Raw genomic sequence first — 15,816 nt, forward strand, 5'->3', positions numbered from 1 at the left:
ATATGACTACTAGTCACACGTCATCAGCGGAGGATTCGTCAAGAGAGTAGTTGACTTGCTTAGGGTCTGATTGTTAAGTACAATGGAATGGAAAAGGTCGAAGCTTTGGAGTGTACATCCTTCCTAACTATATTTCTGTCTACATTGTCCTAGATTTCTACGAGATTGATTTGTCTCAGTTGCCTCCTAAAATATAGCCTCCTAGCATCAATGTTGAGATTTAGAACTTAATAATTCCTCGACTCTTCTGATTCTGATTTTAATCAGTCTTTCATAGGTGAGTGCTTGTCGGATTTTTACTAGTATGGTTGATATAATTCCAAGCAGGTGGAGATCAGAATATATACTCGGGAAATGGCTTGATGACCCCTTCCGCCCTCCCTCATCGTGTAATTAAGAGTAAGATTCTTTTCATTTATGTATCTTACAAATCCTTAACCAGGACGAGATAATCATCTACAATAATAATTTACTCAGGATATATTACAATATGATTAATAATTTTAACTTCTATAAATTATCAGATGTTTTCCAAGTCCAGCGTACACGTGTTGTTTTACATTTTCAATATGTACAGTTGAGATAATGCTTTACAAACTATCATTTCATTTTAATAATCATATCCATTTTAACATGAAAAACATAAAACAAGAAAATGATATTTCAAAAGGAAATTTTATTGCATTTAACCCAGTCAACACAAGAAACGATATTCTACACTTATCATTCCCACGTAAGAAATGTGTGTCAAAATCAATTAAATTAGTACAGATAAGTCCTTCAGAGTATGATACTAGTTGTATAATGTATCGACAAGATAAATATATTATACAAATATCTGTGATAAAACAAAGGATAATGACTTCTTCCTAAAGACTAAAACTGTTAATATCAATGTTTCGACAAATTAAAAGGAACAGCAGTCAAAAACGTAAAATTCGGTTTGCAATCTATTGCTCGCGGGCTCTATGGCTTCAGATTTCATCTTCGTTCGAAATGAATTTAATGTATAATGTATAATTAGTTTTTTTGTAGAAAATATTGGCAATGATGATTGAAAAAATCCAAAAGTGGGAAATTTATCTGAAGATATAACACTTACGTGATCGATATTGTTTCAAAACACATTAAAACAGTGAACTATTTTTTTTCAAAATATACATTCCTTATGATTCCTCAAACGGTGTATGAAATATGCGGGCATTCTATCCTTATGCACTTGTGTTATTTGCATATTGTAGACTTAATACGTTTTCAGAAACAGAAAACGTTCCTATTTAAATTCGCCAAAGGGGAATGCATCCGTGCCATTTGAGAGAGTTTTGAGTTTCGAATCCTGGGCTGGGTTACTTTTATTTTTATGTTAAAATAATTTGTTATATAAACCTTAGCTGTATAGTATTATGCTTCATATAACGGCGCTACAGACATTACACACAAGTACACTGGGCATACAAACACAACACTGGGTACAAATGCAATAACTAAAGATAGTGTCCACCACATTTATATAGAAAAATAAAGATTTCATGATAACAAGAAGACCCGTGTCTGATTAAATGAACTGCCATTGCGAAAGAGTACAAAAAGGCAAATGTTTAAATCAAGAAACCAGTCTAAATTTGTGACTCGTTGTGTAGAGTTATCGACCGATACTTTATACATTCTGATTGCCACTAGAGGTCGCTAAGGTAAGCGGCACAATTGATCCATATGTAAGCATAATAGAAATCCTCTACACGTGTTGGTTTCATAAATTGCATAATTTCTTCATTCTTTCTAGGCACTTAAAGATTAGGGCATTCTCTGGATGCAATATTTAAGAAGTCATCACGCGGAAGCGAAAACAGAAATATCCCTCATATTGTATCACACACATGTGCACAAATATATGTGTCACATGCGTTATTTGTGAACGAATATGTACAGAAAAAATATTCGAGAATGTAACTGCAGCTCAAGGCAGACTGAAGCAAGTTAACAAGGCTTATTTTGCCTCCAAAACCATTGCACAAAATTAACTTTAATTTCTTTCCGCGTGGTGTTGCTGTCATAGGCAGCAGCCTACTTCCAGTGAGAGATTTTAATTAGTGACCATAATTTCGAATAGAAAAAACGTCTCGGTCACTGGCACCTTTTAGAATTATGTAGTGGACAAGATCTTTTCACATTGGGTTTATTTTTTCTTTAAAAAATACACTAGTTAAAAGCTATATACCTACACAAAATACAAATTTTAAACATCTTACAAAAATTATGTTAATCAATGTAAATATGAGAAACACTGATGCCAAGGTAAGCGCGTTGCGCCAGTTCCACGGAAACAGGGATGCCCATCCGATCGTCCTGCGTAGTTGGATCATCATCAGACTTCCATATATATATGCACGTCCGTTCGTCCGTTCACTTTACCTCCACATATGACAAGACACATGTATATATATATATATAGTACAGATGGCAAGCAGCAACATAATATTAATGAAATAACGTCTAATCGATGAGATGAAATGACTGTTTAAACAAACGTAAAGCACTAAATATATACGATCTCATTAACTAATGAAATTTTCAGGTAAAATCGACGACTAAGTACAAAAACTATTGATGACCTTATTAGTTCCAGCCGACAATACATACAGCATGAACTATAAAACCAGGAAAGAAGAACCGATATAGCGAAGATAAGCACATGTATCAGCTTTTCTTCACATGTCAGTCACTATGCATTTTGCCATTTTCCATGACAACTTATAATAAACATATACTAAAAGTAATATCAAAACATTTCCAAAGCAACAAATTTCCGGTTTAGAAATATATTCTGGCCGAATTTCTCTTTCCAAAAGTTCTTTTTTTGCGATAGCGATACACACGCATATTTCCCATACTGGGCACGTAAATTACACATTCTGCAAATTTCTCACGTGATGTGACAACGTGTCAACCAGCAGCCGCTGCCATCCAATCTCAGTTGAAATGAAGAATTCACTACATTGATGCCTTAAACATTCATATAAATAACGACAATCAGAAAAATCTGCAATGAAACAAAACAGAGAACTATAAACATGTTTTTCTACAACGATATGATCATTAAATCAAATTTAGACCCTTGACGTCACTGACCTAGAAGGACGAGACAACTGTATGATGTAGTTAATTCATTATTTATCATATTAGAACGACTAATTTTATCAAATTATGGACAATAATGCACCTCCTCTATGTAGATGTTGAGTGTTGTTTTTACTTTGGATCTTAGTCGACTCCTAAGCTTTAAACCTTTAGTATCACATTGCATTTCTCCACTATATATAAATCTCAATTCGTACTGAATATTTTTTTTTTATTTCGATACATCTTTATTATTTTAAAAAATCAAGTATCTTTATAACACATATTTATCATATACAAGACTATGATTAGTAGTCAGCTTCACGACAGTATTCATAATATTGTCAATTTCACGAAACCATATCATCAGTTTTATGAAGTTATATTATGGTAAGATTCATGAAATCGTTTTTTTTTTGACGAAACTGACTAAATCTTATGAAATCGGACGCATTTATAACTTTGCTGATATAGTTCCTCATAATAAATAAAAAATATTTTTTGTTTTTAAATATTATTAATTATAAATCTGACATATATAGTCAATTATGAATTATTTGCACCACGGCACATCTAAGAATATATTTGCAGATATTTACCTGTGGGGCAGTACTTTTAAAACTAGAACAACATATATTAACCTGTGGGGCAGTACTTTTAAAACTAGAACAACATATAGTAACCTGTGGGGCAGTACCTTTTACTTAGAACAGCATATATTTACCTGTGGGGTAGTACCTTTAACTTAGAACAACATATAGTAACCTGTGGGGCAGTACCTTTAACTTAGAACAACATATAGTAACCTGTGGGGCAGTACCTTTTACTTAGAACAGCATATATTTACCTGTGGGGTAGTACCTTTAACTTAGAACAACATATAGTAACCTGTGGGGAAGTACTTTTAACTTAGAACAACATATAGTAACCTGTGGGGCAGTACCTTTTACTTAGAACAGCATATATTTACCTGTGGGGCAGTACCTTTAACTTAGAACAACATATAGTAACCTGTGGGGCAGTACCTTTAACTTAGAACAACATATAGTAACCTGTGGGGCAGTACCTTTTACTTAGAACAGCATATATTTACATGTGGGGCAGTACCTTTAACTAAGAACAACATATATTTACCTGTGGGGCAGTACCTTTAACTAAGAACAACATATATTTACCTGTGGGGCAGTACTTTTAAAACTAGAACAACGTATATTTACATGTGGGGCAGTACTTTTAAAACTAGAACAACGTATATTTACATGTGGGGCAGTACTTTTAAAACTAGAACAACATATATTTACCTGTGGGGCAGTACCTTTAACTAAGAACAACATATATTTAAGAACAGCAGATATTTACCTGTGGGGCAGTACTTTTAAAACTAGAACAGCAGATATTTACCTGTGGGGCAGTACCTTTAACTAAGAACAGCAGATATTTACCTGTGGGGCAGTACCTTTAACTAAGAACAGCAGATATTTACCTGTGGGGCAGTACTTTTAAAACTAGAACAGCAGATATTTACCTGTGGTGCAGTACCTGTAATTTTAAGGCGATTCTTTACCTGCGAGGTGGTAATTTAATGACTTACACGAAAGATATTAACCTCTGGGGCAGTACTTTTCAGATAAACTTGAAGCTTTTATTTACCTGTGGGAGCGTTACGCTGACACATCCCGGATAGCACAACAAAGAACCATGGAGAATATCATTCCCAGAATCTGTGAAAAAAAAAGAAATTGTCATCAGTAGGAACTCATTTAATAAAAGAATACCTTATTTTGAAATGTCTATATATGTGTTATACCATTGTGCAAAGGTGTCATAAGTGTTTAAAACATGAATTATGCTCTTAATAGTACTGAGAAGTCCTGGAAGGGCGAAACAGCTGTATGATGCAGTTTAATCCATTGTTTGGCTCTACTTTATCTAGCTTTAAATGTGTCTTTTGTTCAATTTTAAATATGATCAATGCTCGTAGGTATGCCTGATGGTTCTATTGTTGTTTACTTTGTTCTTAGGGTGAAAATTCACATCACTAAGTTGAATTGACCAAGAAGTACATTGCAAGTGTTGTTCATAAACAGAATACACTTATTCTTCTGGATCACCTGGTATTATTCTCATTGTATTTTCCAAGGATTTCTGTGTAAATCTTCTTTGTTTATGTGTTACTCTCGATTCGATGTAGAGTTGGAATGAATACTTACCAGTATGAAGGCGATACCTATGGCCACTCCGGCAACAATCAGAAGATTCTCCGAGAAAAAGTCGTAGAGTTTCTCGTTACAGCCCTGTAATATATCCAACTATGTATAAAGAGCGTATTTTTTTATAAATACATACCACAATTAAAGCTATCACAAAGTCTGACGATGACTAGACAGGATTACTTAAAACTGTATATACACAAGAAACTATTGGAAGATACAAAGGTCATCATAACGACTGAATTATACATAGGTCTATATAAGGACTGAAATATACACAAGTCTACATAACGCCTGATTTATACATAGATCACCATAACGAAAAATATAAACATAGGTCATTATAACGACAAATTGTACTTTTCTGTACATAGATCATCATTACGACAGAAATATTCATTGGTCATCATAGGTGTTACAGTATCAGATGTAAAAACTACGTACCGACATGGTCGATTCGGCGACACAAGGGAATATGTTGGCGTTGATGACACAGCTGGAAGTTAGGTAATCAACCACACCAGAGGTTGCTCCGCAGCACTCAAACTAAAAGCAAACATTTTGTTGGCATCTATACGATAAATGTTTTCAAACAAAGATAATAAAAAAATATGATTGAAAATTAAACGAAACTAATTTATGTTTGCTATCAAAACATTATTAATTTCATTGTCGCCATATTTATTACTATACATTATTCAGTAATTCTCTTTCATTTGTTAAATAAATCCTCTTGGTATGACAGAAATCACACGTCTTTCTGAATACCTCGTCTTGGACCATCTTCATGAAGTTCTTTGATGCTTGGTCATTTTGACATGACTGTTCCACCTTCTTCTGAAGAACATCGGAGACAAGCTGCTTCAGCTGAAGACAATGAAATAGAATATGATTGTAATGATTGTCAGAAGGTCGAGACAATTTACTTAACGTAAACAAAGTCATGTAAACCAAAAACATCCATCACATATGTTTTCATTAATTGCGGTAGCAGTCTAACCTCGTAGAATGAGGGTAAAGATTGGAATAAAGATATTCTCTCATGACAGAAGTGAAAATAGAGAATCTAAAATTTTACTTCCCACTGCTTTTCCTTTATCAGTTTTCAGAAAGGAGGAAGTATTAGCAGAAATACATAATCTGATATTTACCTATATTAAATAACAAGACAGACTGAAAAGTCTGGAATCGGGAAATTCCATTTTGTGCGTTTTCCCATTAAAACGTTATGCTACAATACTATTGATCGGTATATTTGTTTTGTTATTGCAGAATCGCTGTCACTGTACTAATATGCATCATATTAGACGACGCTAGAAGACTGAATGTGCTTCAAAATGTACAACAGGCGAGTTAGTAAATAATAGTACTAGTCAACACTAGTAACTAATGTCTATATACTTGTGTTTTGACTTTTAGATCTTCTTACTGACATTTCATGCTTGGAAAGGCAAATCTGTGTGCGATGGGAATTCAGGCCTCGAATTTAACATTTTTTGTCACTTTCTGAAAACAGCAAGTGCCTTAAATTTGTACTCGCCAAAATGACTTTTTACTTGCTATTATCGCAAATCTCCATGTTCAAATAATGTGTTTTGTTTAGTGATTTATAATGTATTACCTTGCTTTATCCAATATATATCAACATTATAGAATTGCTTTGTCCCAATATTTACACTATGAAAATCAAAACTCAAAACTGTTTATTTCTGTGAAATGTTAGGAAAAGACAGGCACTCACAGTTTGCATCTGATGAATCCGCTTGCTGGTAAAAGCAAGTTATTATTTCTTCTACTTGCAATTCTCTGATTTCTACTTGCAAATGCCAGTAAAAAGCCTTAAATTCGAGGCCTGGGATTTGAATAGTATTAACAGATATTTTAAGAAAGATGTCGGACTAAGGATGAGGGACATTTCTTAGGCTTAGACTCCTTTAAGACCTTCCACTCTTTTGTAAACAGTTTAAAATCCTCATTTTTTTCAAATTTTCAAAATCCTTAAGCAATGCCATTAAATTTACATGCCATCAGGCCTATCTGTACTATGTAAAGCAGTGAAATGCCTTGCTGGAGGTGTTTAATGATGAAAAATTGACGTGTCGTTTATAGTACAAGAGATCATACAGATAACTTTACAGTATTGCTGTGTCCATTTCACATTCTTCTTCAGACTGTTAGTGATATATATCCTGGTCAATATTAATCAACAGGGAACGGTAAGAGTCTACTAAGCAAGATGGCGATGGTTTAGGGAGCGACAGCCCGATGTCCGAGAATTTTCACTAACATGATCACCAGTCCATTGAAACAAACATGGAGCTCAACTCTAAAGTGTAATCAATCGCTGGTCCCCGCTTCTCTTTATCCAATAGTAAAACAATATTGATTTACTAGCAATCATGTCGATAACGTATTCACCGTAGTAAGCTATATCTAAGGGCTTTGTTAGCTTAAAAAGGAGGCAAAAAAAATTGGTATGTCTTCAAAAATATTCAAATGAGTAACTTTAGTTGTTTGTATGCATGTTCAAAGTCACAAACGGATTTTTTTTTTTAAATGCGAAGATATAGGATATGGTTTCATTATTATCAATAATAATTTTGATAATAATGATTAAAGGATTAATGTTAATTGTAATGATAATGTTTATATGCCTAGATGCGGAACTCGATCAGCCTACTGCCACAGGGAGGTGAACTTTCAATAAATGAAAATGATATTGTCCTTTTTATTAGAACTGCTAACAAAATCGATATTCGCTAAATATCAACGGCAATCGCTCCAATTAAACCACACAAGTAAGCTTTTGTACATTTCTTAAAGTTATACTGTAGTAAGAATAAAAATACATCAAATAAAAAGTTGAAAAATATCTTAGGGATTAAAAAATAATTAAAGCTCATTTGATAACGTATAGCTTTATTCTCTGGTGTGTTATATTTCTTTGTAAAGGTTATTCCAACATTTAAGAGTTCAGTGTATTAAGAAGATTAAAAAGTAAAACAATACCAATTCAGGAAAGCATAAACAGTCTATATTATATAGATTCACAAAATAAAAGAAGTTCCCTCTACGATCCGGATAATATAGTTATGAATTATCTATGTTAGAATAGCCTAACTTAACACTTTCAGTTACTTAAAACTCACGTGGGTGTAATGTAACTTTGCAGTCACGTGTTACACTTACTGAATCTTTCGCCATCACTGCCCAGATTCCAGCTCCAAGTAACACCGCGAAGATGACGAAGAGGAACCCAAAGAACTGAAACAGAACCGAAAATAAATTATCCAGGTATTTAAAAAAAATGTTCATGATTACAGAAAGAATTCAGTACGGTTCTTGTAAAGTTGATATGATATATAAATTTTCTAGGTAATAAAACATTTTCTATAGTCTCAATATTCAGTGCAAATTCCTGAGGGCAAATTTTGATTATATTAATATCATATATTTCCATTTAATATACAATTGAAATTCGTGGTTTAAAATATTATTTGGCAATTGGCCATTAGCAAATAGTACTCACTAAAATCTCTAATCCGTATTTAACTGTTTATCATATTATTTCGTCGGAATAAATTCGTAGATCAAAAGTGCCGACGAATTTAAAAGGAAAAAAGATAAAAGCTATTAATATAATAATTTGACAGTATCGTTCATGAAGAAATACGAAACTGATATTTTATATGGCCCTTTTCGTGCCCTAAGATAACAGAATCCGTATTTACTGATCATATCAAGTATGACCCAATTCTTCTATGAGATTCAGAAGATGGAATATATTCAAATCAATTTCATGACATGTCTTGACCTCAATATCATCATTCGAATAAATCGCGATTCCCTTGAGCTACTTTTAGATAATAGTAAGCTATGTAGGCCTCCAACGGTGACTTTTAGATAATAGTAAGCTATGTAGGCCTCCAACGGTGACTTTTAGATAATAGTAAGCTATGTAGGCCTCCAACGGTGACTTTTAGATAATAGTAAGCTATATAGGCCATCTGCAGGGACTTTTAGATAATAGTATGCTATATAGGCCATCAACAGGGACTTTTAGATAATAGTAAGCTATATAGGCCATCTGCAGGGACTTTTAGATAATAGTATGCTATATAGGCCATCAACAGGGACTTTTAGATAATAGTGAGACATATAGGCCATCTGCAGGGACTTTCAGATAATAGTAAGCTATATAGGCCATCAACAAGGACTTTTAGATAATAGTAAGCTATATAGGCCATCAACAGGGACTTTTAGATAATAGTAAGATATATAGACCATCAACAGGGACTTTTAGATAATTGTTAGCTATGTAGGCCTCCAACGGTGACTTTTAGATAATTGTTAGCTATGTAGGCCTCCAACGGTGACTTTTAGATAATAGTATGCTATATAGGCATTTAACAGGGCCTTTTAGATAACAATGAGATATATATTCTTCTAACGGAGAAATTTTAGATAAGACAATGGGACTCCCTTGGATCGTTTTATCCCCCTTCCCCGCACATGGATTAGGCCCTTTGCATCTTATTTACCAAGTTCCCATGCTACATTTTCTGTTTCGAATCATGATTAACTCGATCTACCTTCAAAGGGGTTCTTTTAGATCATATTAATACGAGAAAAAATAAAAAGAGAAGACTTTAACGTCATGCAGTGATCTGCCTTAGACGGAAAAAATACGATATTCCAAACAAAGTCTATATTCTATGAAGTATCAAGTACGCTTAATCTATGAAGAGACTATTAAAAGTGTACATTAAAACAGATCAAATACTTTTTTCTCTTTGATAAAGCAAAAATAACATTTCGAATCCTGAAATGAGTCCGTTGGTCAGTTGTAGCCATGCCATCATACGTACCAGTCCAAGCATGATTTGGCTTTCCCGGATGGCACCACAGCATCCAAGGAAACCGATGACCATAATGATGACACCCACCACGATCAGGATGTACGCCCCCGTGTGGAGAAATCCGAACTCCTCAGCGCCATCTACATACTTGTTGAAGTTGTCTCCTACTAGGATCCAAATTCCGACAGCAAGAATAGCACATCCCAGTAACTATAAAGAAAGAAGAACATGCATTATTGTTCGTTTATATAATAAAAAAAAAGATAAAAATCATTTGTTAATAAAAGTAATAAATCTGGCTATTGTTTTCGGCTGTCGATACATTTTTATTGATTAAGTTCGGAAAAACCGTCAACCTCAGACAGTGTACAAAAACACTCACGTGAATAGCACCTGTTAATAATTTAGTTAGACACACTAGAGACAAACCATGAATTAAGCTGCATCATACAGCTATTTCATCCTTCTATGATTCGTCAGTGATGCTAAGGGCCTAATTTCTTTTATAAACTTAGGAGGCGGCTTGGGCGATTTCGTCCTCGGTCAATGTATTTGGTATGTTAATCAAATCACGAAGCAACCCCATACAAATAGAAATTAGTCACCTATATATGAAATAACTATGAAACCTTCGCAAAACAAAAAAAAAAAAAAAAAAAATACAAAAAGGGAGGGGAACTGACGATTCTCTCGTATCTATAACTGAGCAGAGAGTAAAATACTTTCCATCGATTTTCAAGTTTATCTTTTTACTTACAGTAGAACAAGATATGATGATTTTTTTCATGATATCGAATATCATCGGGAGTAACCATTACGAATGAATACATCGACGTAGCTTTTAGCGTAAAACTAAATTTCGTCTCTATAATATACTAGTGTTTTTACAGTGGCAATATTAGCATCATGAATCAAAATACCATTTGTTTTAAACGCCGAAACGGTATCACGGACCTACTGTTCGTTCTTTCCCGAGAACTGTATAGTGTGGGACTTAATTTAGTTATAAATGCAACCAGTTTCTAGACATATCAGCTATTTATAGATTACAAACTGGGGAATGACGTCATAATTGCTTATACATGTACAATTGTCTTCGCGTACTAGTATACGAGCAACCTGTCATGGTTTATCATTGTCAAATTGTTAAACCTGTTCACGGCGTATGTTGCTTTCTTACTCTTTTGAAGCTACAACTGTGTTGACGTGTCTTCATGACATATTGTTCAAACTAACCAAACCAGTAAACAGAATGCCATATTGTAAAACCATTATTTCGCTACAATTTCCTAAACTAGATTAACATTTGCTAATTCTAGCTGCAGCCAATGCTGCATGACTAACACAAATGCCATTCTCACCTGTTGCATGATAATGGTACTACGGCCTTGAAAAGTTTACAGTATATTTCGGGTCTGAATTTTGCAGAAATGAGAACTCCGTATATGTCGTTTATATTGCGGCATCAGCATTAATTTCTAAATATAGTGATTAATTTTTCTGTCCTGATTTTTTTTATATTTTCCTTCAATTATTCAAAATAAAGTGAAAGAAGAATTACATGAAGCTACCATTTTGCATTTGTACATAAAATCTGCAAATTGTGACAAATATTTTAGTGTTGAACTTTCAGTCTACATTCATAGGCAGTTCAATGATCATAGTTATCATTTTAAACGTTATTCTTGTTATAAGGAACTGAAACCTCAAACTGTTTACATTATTTGCAATATTCTAACTCCACTGGCAGTTCATGAGCTGGTAATACACAACCGACTTTGGTAAGGTTATATCGAAGGAATGAAATACAATGTTGAATACACTCTACAACCCAAAATAGAAACAACGCAACAGACACCGGTAGTTATAGCCGTATCTTGCTTGACCACTTCAATTTCCTGCCTTTTGATCCGATACACACATTATATTATTAAGATATTATTATTTTTCTCTAGTAGTAGCACTAACATAGCTAAATAGATGACGTTTTTGTATAATCTCTAATGTGATCAACTTCCGGTAAACGCCATCACGATAAGACAAACCATTGCCAAAACAGCTACACTCCATCAGACAGGCAGGCTGCAGACTCGCACATAACTGGTGAGCAACACCAATTACATACATAGCTCTCTGGGGCCGGAGTGAAGACCTGATGTGATGCAGATTCCTGGTAGTGACAGGGTGTATATAGTGGTTTGTGGAAACCCTTCCTCATTCTTACAGTTTGCGACATTTTTATATTTTCAGTTTCGAAAACCAGATTTTTTATTTTCTTCCCAAGACCATTGTTTTCAATTGTAGGAAAATTTGCCAAAGGGAAGTCTTGATATGTTATTGATTATCATATAAAGTCCAAGAAGTGTAAAACACAGGAAAGATACAGCTTTCTTTAGATTCTTTTCGAAACATGTTCTCCACACTTTTGTACAATATGTTTACATTTGCTCGTCAATGCCATTGAATGAACTAATCACAAAAATGTGTGATTTAAGATACAATAAATTTCATCCAGTTCGTGATCATTATGACGTCAACACTCGGGCAATTCACTAATTACATAGTCGAAAATGAAGAAATTATTTGAGCTAGAATCAAGATGAAATCACATAAGGCAGAATCAGGAGTAAACAATGTTTATGTGTACTGTCTTGTGGCATTTAGGTCACTTTGAATGCCAGAGGTTTGCAGGCAAACATATTGACCGTTAGAGATTGATTTCTTTTTAGCTCGCAATATGGTTTGCCTGCAAAGCTGACATTTATACTGATTTTAAATGCCAAAATAAGACATTCACTGCTTCAGAAAAAGTAAATTGTTACAAATGGAGATTTAATTAAAATACAGGTTTTCTTTGATGAAGTCTTACGTCATAATGTAGCTTCCTGTGCAACCATGTAGAGCGTATACAATGAACTATGTATGGCCTCCACTTGTGTCGCTCGGAGATCTATATGCGTCCCAGTCTTTGAGAAGCAGAGCCATTTATAGCAAATGAATACATGCATCGATTTGATTCTATCTGAGCCTGGTTGCAATGTGAGATCCGCTACGTGGTAAACCCGTTAATTTACAGGAAAAGACATGTTTGAAAATTGATCTGTGTCATTGACGATGACAAAATATTGAAACTATGTGAATACTTATTTCAACAATTATTGAAATATTGTTATTAACAGCTATCAAAATATAGAACAGGTAAGCAGTTAAACTGTTGGTTTCTTTATCAAGAAACATTTTTTTTAAGAAACATAAACTTGACATTCAGACCTTAACACCATTTTACATACAGTCTGGTGAAGCCCTGTTCCTTTATACTAACCGGAAGTTACTACTTCATACACTCGAACTGCAGATTTTCGGCTAAAAATGTGTAATTGCATTCCGTTGATTATTATCGCAATATTTATCGGTCTCACAGGTACATTTGTATGTTTTGTCGCCCATTCTAATTTAATTTAATCTCAGAGGGGGCGTGTAAGTATCAGAAACAATCTATACAATGATTAGAGGCGTGCGCCTGTTGAAACCGAGGCACTTTTATATCGTTCCAACTCCCCTTCGCATCTCCAATATACACGATAATCTTTATATGTGACGTCACAAACATGCGTGCTATCAGATCACCCAGTCAACACCTGTTATACATATAACTAGGCATTTGATTAATTAGTCATGGAAAGGAAAACGTTTCTATTTCCGGGAGTACGTTTTTCTATTTACTTTTTATTTCCGGGTCGACAAAATGTTTGACAAGAAAAAAAGTGGTTCCGAAACAGCACAGTATTCCCACATTCGGTGGCAAGTCGGAGACGGAAAAAGTGAGGGAGAGAATGGGTGTTTTCAAATATTTCCAGTCTGAATTTTCGAGTAAACATTCTCACGAGAGGAGTTGGTTGTTTAATCAGTCTATAAAATTTAAGGATTTTTGATAACCTAACACACTCAGTCTGACCGAAATGTTCGTAAAAATAGGGGACGAATTTAGATGGTGATTTTGACCATCAAGTGTTTCATCAGACAAATAAAACTCTACAGCAACTCTAACACTGATATAGCCATACTCTCGTAACAAGAACTGCTTTACATCGCCAAAATCTGCAGACCGAACAGCCGACCGGATATAGACTTTGATGACGTCACACATGAAAAGAATGGCGGTATTTTTCTTTGTGCTTCAACAAATCACATAAATATTGACACAAATGTTTATTTTTACTGGCTAGACACTGTTAAGTAGTTAATTTATTGTTCACATCGATTTTGAAGTCTGCCGACAGGGAATTCGTATAATTTAACCTTGATCGTAGCATAGATTATTTGTTCAAGGTGACCTTTCAGAAATTCACAGCACCAAGTAACATCAGATCTCAGTGTAAAGTTTGCCGAGGGCAAACATGGAAATAACGAGGGCTTCTTACAAGAACGAGCTATTTCAATTTTATGTAGCTTTGAAAATAAATAACAAGGCATTTTTTAAATGTCAAAATGTTTTAAAGCTCGACGACAGGAAATTGTGACCCGTTTTCTATTTACTATAGTATACTTACAAAAGTCATTATGATCTATGATGATACCATATAAAATCTTCTTATCGAAGATGTACTTTGAGAGTCAAATACTATTATGAGTTTAAAATTTGATTACAAATAAAATCTCTTATTCAAAATGAAAATGAATCATCAGAAATATCATAACAGGTGTGAAAAGTTACATATTTTGTTAAAAACATCTAAACAAATAGACTGCAAACCACGGCATACAACTGCATTGTTGATTGTGAAGTGTAAGTAATTTATTCAGTCTGTCTGTGCGAATTCTAACTTCAAATAGAACGCTAGATCTAATACAGTGCAAACTTGTTACTGTTGAGTAAAATTTTATTGAAATATTCTTGATTAGCATTGTAAAAAAAACACAATATATTGCACCTTACAGTTCAAATTTAGAATTAGATACAGTAGCGCCCCCCCCCCCCCCCCCTCTAAAAAAATATAACAATTGCGTTAGCCCATATAGCGGTTTCGTCCTTCTTGACCTCATGCTACTTGTCTTGCAGATCTGTTAACGAGGACGCGTGTCCTCTCTGACCCTTCGTTATGATGCTAGGAGCCTAGAGAGTTAATACCTAGGAGGCTACAGACGAAACTCAAAATAGGTGGTGAGAAGGAAAATTTAGATGGCAGGTAGCTCATGGATACTTATCATCATCATTCGCTTCGCTGTATAGAAAATTCTTATTGGTAAACGCACTAATAGTCATCCAGTTTTTGTCTGCATATAATACGACGATATACATTAATTCATTACTTATTATACTTTGATACAAACTTACGTGACTGCAACTAGTAACATTTGCTAGTAAAAGTAAATCCTAATTATATGTGCACTTTTGCATGACCTTGGAAGCTCCTGTCTTCCCACAAACGACTGATTGCCTTTATCCTTGTTGCTTTTACTTTAATTAGTCAAGTTTCTCGAGGCAAGTTATTTCGAATTTTCCTGACGAAAAGTACATTCTCAGTTTCCCGAGTACACGTGCAGATTCCAACCAGATCCTCAAACCAATGCATTCTTACATACAATGTTCAAACATCGTTCTCATTTATGCCCCGTAAAAAATTTTGGAC

General features: G+C 34.3%; 1 protein-coding gene across 1 annotated transcript in view; it reads right to left on the reverse strand.

Annotated features, from left to right (window-relative positions):
* Positions 1–656: 656 nt before the first annotated feature.
* The window catches only part of LOC132554603 (CD9 antigen-like), a 37,210-nt gene continuing 22,050 nt past the window's right edge, over positions 657–15,816 (reverse strand). The window contains exons 2-8 of the mRNA XM_060218928.1: positions 10,196–10,396; positions 8,517–8,591; positions 6,096–6,194; positions 5,772–5,873; positions 5,328–5,411; positions 4,768–4,838; positions 657–3,040 (exon numbers count right to left, since the gene is read on the reverse strand). Coding sequence (XP_060074911.1) covers positions 4,779–4,838; positions 5,328–5,411; positions 5,772–5,873; positions 6,096–6,194; positions 8,517–8,591; positions 10,196–10,396 — 621 coding nt within the window. The 3' untranslated portion in view covers positions 657–3,040; positions 4,768–4,778. The remainder of the gene's footprint in view (positions 3,041–4,767; positions 4,839–5,327; positions 5,412–5,771; positions 5,874–6,095; positions 6,195–8,516; positions 8,592–10,195; positions 10,397–15,816) is intronic.

Source organism: Ylistrum balloti, unplaced genomic scaffold (assembly GCF_031769215.1).
Source record: "Ylistrum balloti isolate Yb309-2 unplaced genomic scaffold, AGI_CSIRO_Ybal_v1 Utg369640, whole genome shotgun sequence".
Lineage (NCBI taxonomy): Eukaryota > Metazoa > Mollusca > Bivalvia > Pectinida > Pectinidae > Ylistrum > Ylistrum balloti.